Source organism: Falco peregrinus, chromosome 3 (assembly GCF_023634155.1).
Source record: "Falco peregrinus isolate bFalPer1 chromosome 3, bFalPer1.pri, whole genome shotgun sequence".
NCBI lineage: Eukaryota > Metazoa > Chordata > Aves > Falconiformes > Falconidae > Falco > Falco peregrinus.
This window is the reverse complement of record NC_073723.1, coordinates 117,483,425-117,494,881: the sequence shown is the minus strand read 5'-3', so window position 1 is coordinate 117,494,881 and position 11,457 is coordinate 117,483,425. Positions and strand designations below refer to the sequence as shown.

General features: G+C 53.9%; 2 protein-coding genes across 3 annotated transcripts in view; one reads left to right on the top strand and one right to left on the bottom strand.

The window, feature by feature from the left end:
* Positions 1-40: 40 nt before the first annotated feature.
* YARS1 (tyrosyl-tRNA synthetase 1) lies at positions 41-5,578 on the bottom strand. The gene is made up of 14 exons (XM_055799355.1): positions 5,470-5,578; positions 5,299-5,363; positions 4,903-5,049; positions 4,615-4,790; positions 4,245-4,374; positions 3,816-3,896; positions 3,375-3,467; positions 3,041-3,176; positions 2,727-2,812; positions 2,124-2,259; positions 1,649-1,743; positions 1,320-1,513; positions 1,037-1,178; positions 41-826 (listed from the first exon to the last, which is right to left on the bottom strand). The coding sequence occupies exons 1-14, from the start codon at positions 5,483-5,485 to the stop codon at positions 716-718; spliced, it is 1,608 nt and encodes a 535-aa protein (XP_055655330.1). The 5' UTR covers positions 5,486-5,578; the 3' UTR covers positions 41-715.
* A 52-nt stretch (positions 5,579-5,630) lies between these two features.
* Positions 5,631-11,457, top strand: part of S100PBP (S100P binding protein) — a 27,608-nt gene continuing 21,781 nt past the window's right edge. Inside the window, exons 1-4 of one of the 2 annotated variants that reach the window (XM_055799356.1) lie at positions 5,631-6,946; positions 7,039-7,123; positions 7,938-9,251; positions 9,469-9,566. In XM_055799356.1, coding sequence (XP_055655331.1) covers positions 8,037-9,251; positions 9,469-9,566 — 1,313 coding nt within the window. In that variant the 5' untranslated portion in view covers positions 5,631-6,946; positions 7,039-7,123; positions 7,938-8,036. The other variant, XM_027790063.2, reaches the window with a different exon arrangement.

The following is an 11,457-nucleotide window of genomic DNA, read 5'->3' as shown; positions in this document are numbered from 1 at the left end:
AGCCATCTCGCCCCGGACAGACAGGCACACCCGGGTGCAGTCAGCTTGACATTTTATTTGGGTTTACGACAGACAGATGGTTCCCGAGTCAGTGTTTAAGGCCCACGCCCCCCGCCACAGGCTCAGGACCGACCTACAAGTGCTGCCTGGGCTCCTGGCCAAAGAGCAGCACCAGCAGCGGCCGTGGGCGAGCGGAGCGTGGGGCAGGGGCTGCCCGGGCAGAGCAGGGGACGGGGCCCGCCTGGCTGCCAGGCAGCTGCCCCCAGCTCTGTTAGCAGCAACACAGGTTTGAGCAAGCAGCCTTCCCTTTCTGCCCTCGCGCTGCCGTGCCCACACATGCCATCCCAGTCAGGACCAGTGGGCAGGGCGTGCAGTCTGTGGCACAACTGGGAGCGAGCCGATGGCCCCAGTGTAGAGCCGAAGGCCACAGGCACAAGTCACACAGGTCCCTTAGGTGTGGTGCCACGGCCAGTCCCCGGAGCTGGCCCACAGCTGAGGCACGGACGCTGGCTGGGCAGGCCCAGGGTGACGGGGATGCTGGAGGCAGCTCTCCAGGTGGGAGGTGGCAAATTCAGTCCCAGAGCCCCCAGGTCCCGCAGGGCCGAGCGCCCCGCTTGGGGCACTGGGGAGGAGATGGCAGAGACCGGGAGGGAGAGCCTGGCGGAGGTGGTGGAGGGGGCCAGGCAGGAGGCGTGAGCAGCGGTTCTGGTGCTTGTTAGCTGATGCTCCCACCCTTCAGGCTTTTACAGGAGACTCTCCCCAGCTTGGTCAGGAAGTTTCTCTCCTTCCACTGGGCGACACAGTCCTCGGAGACACGGAAGTCGGCCTGGGGAGCAGAGCAGAGCAGGGGAGGTTTGTCTCCTCCACGGCTTTGCTGACAGTAACAAACAGGGGGGCACAGAGCGACAAATAGCTACTTTGGGGTCACCCAGAGGTGGGGACAGGGGCATTATGTGGCCCTAAGCACTGCCCCACTCCGTTCTTGGAGCCCCAGCTACTTCAAGTTGTGGCCCAGCCCCTCAGCACAGCTCCTCACCTGCAGCTTCTCAAAAACCTTCTTCTTCGGCTTGAGCTCGTCGTCGGGCTCCCCGCCCTCATAGCCCTCCACGTAGACGCGCTCCCCGGCGCAGCACCCGGCCGGCGGGTCCAGGGGCTCCACCTGCCGCGGCTCCCCCACGCTGCAGAGGGGTGCGGAGGAAGCAGAGTCACCCCAAGGCAGCACCCACCTGGCCCCTCAGCACTGCCGGGCCCTGGGGCAGGAGAGGGGGATCCAGCCCGTGCCCCTGGAGGGGTGCAGCCCCAACGCCCCCCTCCCTCACCTGGAGGCGCACAGCACCATGCCCTGCGACTCCACACCCCTCATCTTCTGGGGCTTGAGGTTGCAAAGCAGCACCACCAGCCTGTCCTGCAGCTGCTCCTTGGGGACGAACTGCACCAGGCCGCTGACCACAGTGCGGGGCTCAGGCTCGCCCACGTCGATCTTCTCCACGTACAGGCTGTCGGCATCTGGGTGCTGCCAAGCAGAAGCAAGGTGAGGAGCAGAGAAGGGGACTGGGGTGGCAGGGAAGTAGGGTGCAGACACCCCGCCCCTAAAGTGCCCACGTCACCATGTGGGAAGGTTACCCCCCTCTCCCCGTTGTGCCCATACCTTTTCCACACTGATCACTTTGCCGACACGGATGTCCAGCCGGGATGGGACCACGTTCTCTGGCTCAGAGTTCTTGGTGCCCTTCTCTGCAGGCTCTGCAGTGCAAAGGGAACAGTCACACCACTCAGCATAAACCCAGGGAGCTGGCCAAGCCCTGGGAGTGCACAGTGACCCCCAAATGATGGCCCTGGGGCCTGCTAAATTCCCTGATTGTCTGTGTATCAGGAAGCACAGTCCCTCCTCTGCTTTGCTGGCCTCTCAAGCACCAGAGAAGCGTGCTGGCGTCTGTCCTCTCTGGGGCAAGCAAACAGCCCTGGCACTGGCCTTTCCTCACCCTTCCTAATGCTCTCCGGGGCTCCTCTCGAGACTGAGGTTTCAGAACTTCTCTCTAACGTCAGCCCCTGGAGGGACACTCTCCCACCCAGCCCTGCGTGGCCAGGGCCCTCACTTCCCCCAGCTCCCAGCACCTCCTTACTGGCTTTGGATGGGTTGGGATATGCTGCATTGGTCAGCTGCTTCAGTTCTGGGCTGTTGAATTTCTCTCTGATGGGGTCAAGTAGTTTGTTCAGGGCCACTTCCACCGAGTTCTTCAGGTCTCCGGGATGGACGACCTGTATCATGACAAACAGACGGGTTCCTGCATGGAACATCCAGGGCAGGGGGAGCAGCTGAATGTGACTCACCGATCTGAGGCCAGACAACGCAGGGTGGGGCGATGAACCCCAACCCTTGGCCTAATTCCCCCTCGGACATCAAAGCCCCTCTTCTGGACACTTTTGCTTGCAGCCTCAGCTGGGAACAGCCGAAAACAGCTAAACTGCTGCTCTGTTCCAGGATGTGGCTGACGTGGTCCTGTCCCACACCAGGACAGCTGGTGCCCCCACATCCTTCATCCATCCTCTCACCTTCAGGCTCTCCCGGCTAGGAGCACCCTGTCACCCTACAGCCACTGGGCCACGCTCGCTCCACACCTCTTCCTGGTGTGGATTTCTATCTCCCACAGCTACTCAGCGTCCTGCCAGAGAGCTCTCGGGATCCTCAGGGACAGGGAGAGGGTTCAGTCCCTCCCAGCACTCACCTGCTCAGCAAAGTCTTTCTCCAGGGCCTCATAGGCTGTGTAGGTTTTGTTTCCTCCCCATTTTTCCTCTCGTAGAACGACAAACTCTGTGACACAGAGATTTTAAGGCTCAGACTAACTTAGGTGAAGACTCACTCCCTGCTCTGCCAGAAAAACCACCCGCCCCACTTTGCCCAAGAGCCGAGGGGGACCGCAGCAGTGGCTGGGGAGGTGGCACTCAGGGGCAGCTGGCTTCAGGGGACACACGCTCCTGTCCCCTCCTCTAACCCACAGGAAAAACCAGACCCAGTGCTCAAGCAAGGTGAGCCCCTCACCTGATTTGAGGGGAAAGAGGACGTGCTTGATGAAGGAGAGGACACCGTTGTTCTCCACGTTCCCTGGTTCACAGAAAGCCTTCTTCAACTTCTTCTTCACATCCTCCTTGCGATCCAGAAGATCAATCTTTGAGTCCTGCAGGAAGAAATTTCCCCAGCCCTTTACCCAACCTCCTGCCCAAAAGAGACAACTCATGCTGAAGTTGCTGCTCTCAGACCCCAGTGTGAGTGGAGAGAGAAGTCACCTTCTCTTGGGGTGCAGCCTCTCTGCCCCCAGCCATCAACCTGTGCCCCCCCCAGAACCCCTGACCACAGCCACTATTCAGGGACCAACCTCTTCTGATGAGCTCATTTTGCTGCCTGTCAGACCAGGAACCATTGGGTTCATTAAGTGGACGCGCTTGGCATAGCCCAAGGAAGGAAGGTACTGGGAAAAAGCAAGAAGGCAAGTCACGGACAATCCTCTTCTGAAGATCAGCTTTAACTCACAATCCCTGTTTGCTCCTGAGTCCAGATAACTTGGGGACCCAGAGTAATGGAACTATTGTCCAGAAAGCTATCGTTGAGTTCCCAAGGCACAGACAGCCACAGCCAGGGATGCGTGGCAGCACACTAGAGCCCTGCAGATCATGAGAGCAGCAGCAGGAGCTGTGAAGAGCACAATGGTGCCAACCGTAATCACAGACACGCTTTTCCCAGTGGATCTGTGAGTGTTTTGAGCTGCTGCCCCAGGCAGCAGCACTGCAGAGGGCTCAGAAACACCCCAGTTCCTGACCTTCTCTGCAAAGGTGAATATCTTCCTCTGATCAACTCCTCCAAACTGTGCATCGACCTTGAGGTACTCCTCATCCAGGGCCTGTGGAGAGACACACATAGCCTTGAGACTGGTCCCAGGACTTCACACTATGGGTGTCCTCAGTCTTCAGAGATCCTGCCCATCCCCCAGCATGTGCCCAGCCTCTGCCAGGGCACACCCACCCTAGGAAGGACAGGAGCTCTCCAGACTGCCTGCTGTCCTGCAGCTGGCCAGAGTTGCTGTAAAAGCAGCTCTGTGCTTGGGTTATGTGTTGTGCTGCTGCCAGGTGTAATACTGGGGTGGAGTATAACGACCTTGGCATGCAGCCTCATGTGTCCCTGCAGTCCTGGCTTCGCCCAGCACCTCCCTGGCCAAGAGGCTATGCCGACCTGCCTCGCCGCAACGCACCTGCAGGCCTGGGTAGAGCAAACCGCTCAGCAAGGGGTGCTCCACCTGCTTCACCACCTCCGCTCCCGCCTTCTTTGCATCGTGCTGTGTCACCACAGAGGAGAGGCGGTACACGTCCAGCGTGTACTCCCTGTGGGAAGGGACAGCAGTTAGCACTGGTGAGGGGGACATCTTTTAGAGCTGCTTCACACAAAAACTGGTTCTGGCCACGAGAGAAACCGAGGCCTGGAGGCACCTTCACTTTTTTCCCTGAATGAATGACAGTGCCTGGGAGCAGACCCAGGAAAAGCGCAAGCTCGCAAGCTCAGGAAGAGCAGAGCCCCAGGTCAGCCTTCCCCTGCCCAGGAGGGCCAGGCGCCCCAGGACTCACTTGCTGAGCTGGTAGTCAGTGCCTCGGACAAACTTCAGCTTTTCCAGGGGCACCCCAATGCTCTCCAGCATGGCTTTGATCACGTTCTCATAATAGCGGGTGCGCAACTCCAGCAGCTCCCAGGGGGCCTTCATGTTGTCTAGGTAAGCGTGGAGATCAGCAAAGAGTATCGTCACCTAGCACGGAAGGGGACAGTCAGTGCCGCAGCAGTCAGGGGAAATACACGTACCGCCCAGTAGCATGGTAACACAGTCCCGCAGGGTCTGAGCTCCCAGCCTGGCCCCGTACCTCACACCCGGCCTTCAGGAAGTCTGCGATCTTGGACATGGGCACGAAGTAGGCCACATGCGGCTTGCCCGTGGTGGCGGTCCCCCAGTAGATCTTCAACTCTCGCTCCTTCAGGATGGCCATAAGCTTATCCTCCCCCAGCACCTCCTGTGCAGGGCCAAGACACACATCTGGCACGGCTGAGCCTGCCCGGGAAGGCGCTGGGGCAGGGCGCGGGCAGGCCGGCAGCGCTGCTGGAGAGCTGAGCCCTGGCTCCGGCCCACCCTGCACACAGCGTGTCCCCGCGGCTCCTTCCGGCTCCTGCAGCTGATCCGGGCCCCCTCCGCTACACCCAGGGCCTGCCAGGCCCCGATCCTCCCCCGCGGCCTGCCCCGGCCGCCCACCGCCCGCCGGTACCTGCAGGTTCCGTGTGATGAGGTGATACTTCTCCTGCGGGCCGGGCGCGGCCTCCATAGCGGCGTCTGCAGGGAACGAGACAGCGTTACCGGCGGCACCAGCCCCCCGGGAGCCCCCGAGGCCCCGCCCGGCCCCGAGGCCGCCCCGCTCCCCCGGCCCAGCCCCACCGACCTTCCCCCGGTTGCATCAGCCCCGCTCGGCGCTCGCCTGCCGCGCCTGGCCGTCACTTCCGCCGCTCGAGCGCCGAGCTGCCGATGAGGGGGGGCGTGGCCGCGGTCCGCCAATGAGGCGGTGCCTCGCGCACAGGGGGCGGGGCTGCCCACGCCGTTAAGATGGCGGCGGGTGAGCGCAGAGTGGCCCGTTGTGCCGCTCGGCCTCGCGTAGGCCTCGACGGTTCATTTGACTTACTGTAGCTCTCTGTTTATTTATTTGGGGTTTTTTTTCACTCCTCTTTCCGGGCCGGGGGCGCCCAGTGTCTTGCCTGGCTGGGGGGAGGGCGTGGGCCGGGCCCCTCCCTCGGGGCGGGGCCGTTGAGGTAGGGGCAGCCGTTAGGGCCAAGCCGGTAGCCGGCGCGAGTAGGCCCGTGACAGGGTGAGGTGAGGGAGCTGTGAGGGTGTAACGCTGGCGTTTGCCTTCGTGCTCTCGGGTGAGGTGGGAGCGGGATCCCCACGCCTCGAGATTTTGCTGGTTCGAAGAAGGAAACCCAGGCGGTGGGCAAACCTCGGCTGAGCGGGCTGGTGCCCTGTGGCCTGTGATGGTTTTCTCTAGCAGGTGCCCCCTGCTCTTTTCAGGGAGCAGATCCCACAGCAGTGGAGCCCTGCAGGCTTGCGAGATCTGTGTGTGGCTGCAGAGAGTGGATGAGGCAAGGTGGCCAGTCCACGAGCCTTGGCAGAGCTGTGTTTCTCAATAGCTTTGTATTTTGATCTCGTTATTTATTGGAACTGTGCTAGAAACCCACATAAAGCATGTGTAACTCTCCAAAGAGCCCTCCTTTGGCAGCCCCTGGTAGAATGGCCCATCCATGCTGGTGCTTTTGCAGCTGGGGGTGAGCTGGCTCCAGCTTGGTCTGACTGTACAAGCACCAGTGCTGGAATGAGGGACAGGGTGAGAGACTGGCAGCCCGCGGCCTTGGCTTACATCAGTTTGAGTGATTCCAACCCTTACAGAGCGTTCCCTGGTATCAATCCTTGAACAGTCCATGAACCCAACACGCTACTACAGAAAATGGCAAGGGGCTCTGTCTGGGCTTATCAATCATCGATTGCATAGTTATCAGAGTCCAGAACCAGTTGATTAGGGCTGAAGGTACAGACCCAGCGTAGGCTGCAGTCAGTTGGCTTGGGAAGGTCACAGCAGTAAAGAAACCATTTCCTCCTCTACAGGCTGAGCACGTGAACATCTCCAAATGTACTTTTTGGAAGCCAGTTCCAGCAAAAAGGCTTAAAACATTTGTTTCTCTTCCAAGTCTTTATCGGTTAGGAGCTGATTATCAGACTGCTTTACTCTGTAGGGCTAAATCTATGTTTAATTTATTCCTGTTTGTCTTTTGTTTCTCTTTGAAGCACTTGAGCAGTGGTGCTGAATTACAGAACTCCAGGCAAGTGCTATTTAGTGAGGACTGCTCATGACTCCATGTGTTCTTGTATAGGTACTGTACGTACATAGCAGGTTCCTGAGGTATTTTCTTCCTTCAGTGTGGTTACAGCATTATTGTGAAAGTGCTTGCTTTTTTATTATTAGGACAGAATAACAAAAGCAAGCAGCAGAACTGCCTGGGTTTTATTCCTGGAGTAGGTACACCCCCCACCACCTCTTTTTGAAAGCAGTAAGTAGTCAAAGCAACAGAAAGACAAAAGTTATTCCTTTAAATTTCTTGGCCAAAGAGGACAGGAAATACCTTTCCTTAGTCCAGATTCTCCTGCTGCGTGAGAGTCGAGTGCAGGGCTTTTAAGTCAAAAGATTCATGTTAGTGTGAGTCTTCACTAAGAGGAAAACAGGTTTTATTTGTGAATATCTTAAAACTATTGAATTTTATGGGAAGATTCTTTATCTTCTGATCTTTCATTATAATTTATGTTTTGTATGAGTGTGTTAGTGACTAATACTGTGCTGAATGTCCTCTTAGCTCCCTGACAGAGTTACTCTTCCGTTGCTCAGTTTTTCCTAACCCAAAAAAGACATTAGTATCTTTAAAGGATGGAGGTGGGGGTTGAGACACTTGTGAAGCTTTGTTTAATACCAAAAGCGTGCTCTGTACTTGAAATATAAGGTCATAAAGAATGTAATTTGTACGTACTGTTATCTGGTGTTAGGGTGACTGATTTACAGCAGCTTTGGAGGAGATGGTACAGATTGTGTTGATGATTGGGGCTTGTATCAGTTGTGCTTGAGAAAGCCAAACAACCTTGTGCGTGAGAACGTTCATGGAATGAAGGACTGGTGGTTATTATATGTTGTTAAGACCTAAAATGGTCAGAGGTAACAGAGATCGAGGAGTTAAAACTGTTGTGCCTCAGCTAGTGGTTTGACCTTCCTCGTTATATTACTGCATCTTTGGAAAACAACTGAGTTTCTTTTATTTAGGATGTTGTTTTTGCTGGCGTGTTGGAGCTGACTCCCGCTGATTTCTTTTGTCAAAGGGCTGCTCAGAGGGCACCAGGATCAGATGAACTTCAGAACAGACTTCTAGAGCTGAAAGCAGCAGGCACAGGGTCACTGAGGCACAGGAAGACAGCAGCATGGATGACCAGTCCCCTCAGGCCTCTGGGCTTTGCCTTTGTCACGAATCTACACCTACTGTTTGTGATACTGTTCCCAGGGCCAAAAGGCTGTTGGATTCTGCAGAGCAGGTTCAGGTCATGCAGTCAGCTAAGAAAGCTTGTGTGTTGAGTCACCACTGTAGCATTCCAGATCCCTCAGAGAAACTGCTGCTCTCCTCCCCAGGTTCTGTGGGCTTTCAAGGGTCCCCTCATTTTCTGGATGATGCTGGCCATGATGACCTTGTTGCCAGTCCTGCATCACAATACAACGATGTAGTAATTTCTCTAGATACAACCAGATGTTTTGATGATAGTGAGCCAGATGACTCCTTGTTGGAACCGTCAGACGGTGAAGAAGGGAATTCTCCTTTCAGTTACACTGAGGAAGAGATCCAGGAAATCTTGGCAGATGATTGCATGGAGTCTGAGCGGTACCTAACTAGAAAGAGCACTCTGAGCCAAAATGTAAATGGAGAGACTGAAAAGGGCGAGAGCAGCAGCTGTACTGGGGCATCAGTTATCAGTGAAGATGCAAAGGTAACCTCAGAGATCGCAGAGGAACCAGATGCACCTCTGCCCAGAGAGTGTTCTCCAGTCACTTCTGAGTGTCATCCTAGACTTGTGAATGAAAACACTACTTTGGATGAGAACCATCTGCAGTCGCTCCAAGTAACTCGCATGCTGTCTGACCTTGACATTCAGGAGCTTCTGAGTCTTAGCCCATTTGATGCTGACTGTGTAGATCAGTCTCTGGAGGCCAATTATTGGGAGGAAGTTGAAAAAGAATTTTCAGAAGCAATCATAAGCGATTGCCTGGAGTATGATAAAGCTGCTACTAGCCGTGTTCTCGAAGAGTTGGAGGGGCTGGTGTCTAATGGCCGGCAAAGCCTGGGTGTGGATTGCCAGGGAGAGACTCCCTTTACGAGCAGGGATGTGTCTAAGAGCAGGAATGAGTCTAATTTCTGTGGTGATCGTGTGGAAAGATGTGTGCCCTCTTCTGACCTTGCCTGTGGCCAGAGTACAGCTGATGAGAGTTCAGCACCTGTGTTGCCAAGGTGTCCCACACCATCTTCTGGGTCCAGAAACCAAGAACTTTCCAAAGCAGCAAAGATCTGTTTTTCAAGGAAATTGGACACTCCAGAGGATGATCAAGGGGAGTCTACAGAACCTGAACAGCCATCAAACACCATTAAAGTAAACACACATCTTAATTCTTGTAATTGAAATGTTTTTATTTCCATTCCTTTTGATTTTTGCTTGCAGTAATGTCCATATGCACACAGGTGTGCATTTTTACACAGTGAGGGAAGGTTTTTCAAGTGGGGGAAAGTGAGATTTTTATATTAAGCGAGACTTACATGGAATGATTTTTAAATTAGGTGTTAATCCCTTTTTTTCCTTACCTTTCTAGTTCAGTGATACAGCTGTAGGCCAGATTGGGCAGGAAGAGACAATCGGTGGGAAGAAACCTGGTGAAGTTATTCCTGTGCCACAGGAGGAGGAAGAAAGGTAATTTCTTAGGAGCCTCTAAATGCCTTTGCGCTTTGAAAAATATCCCAGTAGTTTCCTAAACCAGTTTGGTTAGTCATGTGCTGCTGGTTTTATCGTTTATTTTTTTCTTAAGATGCACTGAAATAGAGGGGGAAGCACTTAATATTTTACCCTGTAAGATGCTGTAAGAGGAGGAAGAACATAGGGCTGATCCAAATTGGAAAGAAGGCTGCTAAGACAGTCCTGGGCAAGTGGTCTGCGGGGCAGAATAAATGTTTGTGCTGTTTTGGCTTGTTGGCTCCTCTCCTCCTGGAGTGATTCCGGCAGATGGCAGCAGCCGAGCAGCTCCGGGTGCTGTGCAGGGGGGGTTGTGTGCTCTCACCCCTGCACTCCAGGGCCTGGAGTTGTCAGTTCAGTGGTTTGTCCCCGTGGCCGCTGCAGACTTGTGGCGCTCAGATGTTCCGTGTGTTGCCGTTCCCAGTGTGGCCTCGAGTAAAGTGAAAAGCTGCTGGTTTTGAGGGCTCGCTACAGGTTCCTGGCTTGTTAGTCAGGACAGGCACTTGCTGGTTCACTCAGCTGACACTCACTCCTACTTTGCTCTCAGTGTGTTACCTTTGCAGCTTTATTCGAATAAATACTTTTATGTTTGCAATCACAGAATAGTGCTGCAAGAAGTTCATGGCTGCAGTAGTCCTGCAGGACTTCTGCAAAGTCTTATGTAACCTAATTTGACAAATTGTCTAAAAAAATTAACACTGTCTTTTATTTTAAAAACTGAAACAACACCTATGCGTTTTGGAAGCAGAACTTGAGCAAAAGGAACATTTATATTCAGAGTGTGCACATCCCTATGAAGAAAACTGTAGCTCCTGCACCTGGTAACCCCCGATGGGATGGGGTAAGACTGTCCTGGTAAGGAGGGCAGGGTGGAGGACAGCTATCCTAGCAGGATGCCTGGCTTGCTGAACTTGTATTCTTTGATGTTTTGAACATCCTTGTTCAAAATAGGGAAATAAAAAGTGCCTGCTATACTTGCTAGCACTACCACCAGTGAGTTCCTGTACAGCAATCAGTCCTGTTCCAGGACTGGTTCAGATGAGTTTCACAATTTGGGATACCTGGGAAACATTATACAGGGGGCTTGCTGCTGTACATCAGGAATGCTGTGGAGGTTTAAAGTGAAGAGCAGCAATGGATATCAGCTGAAGAACAGTATCTGGCAGGTTGATGGGTAAACTGGGATGTTCTGAAGGGTAAAGAGTGTTCTGGTAGCTTCTAGAGGTGGCCTCCCACTGTGGTTATTCTGAGCGTTCATAAGCAATAATTGTCATTTCTTGAGAGTTATAAGAAACTGACAGTTTTGTGGCTCATTGCACGGAGCATGCACTTATCTGGGCAGCACGAACAGCTGCATAGCCACAGGGCTGCTTCCCAGTGTATGAATACAGCATAAGTAATGCAGAGGGGACTATGCAAGGAAAGCCAAAATGGCCTGTTTTCTCTTCCTTTCAAATTAAAAATGCAAGACGTATGTTCTGAGTCACAGAAAATCAGGCAGGAGCTCCAAATGAACAAGGCTGGTGAGTGGAATAGAGATCTATTTTGCCAGGGAAGAACATTGTCTGTGATGCACACAATTTGATTTTCCTATTAGTGCAAACCTCTCTTATTCCAAATAGCTGTAGGCTTGGAATTCAGCCTGACAGACAGCGCGGGCTTCCCCAGTTGTCACAGAAAAACCTCCTCAGTGGGCTGACTTTGACCCTGTGTAGTACTTCAGTGCACCTGGATCCGCAGCGGTATCTCATATATCGTTTGTGTAGGAGATGCAGAAATGCAGAGAGATCCCAAGAAATTCCTAAAGGAAAATTAGCAGGTTTCAGAGTCCTCAAGGGAATTCCCTTTGGGA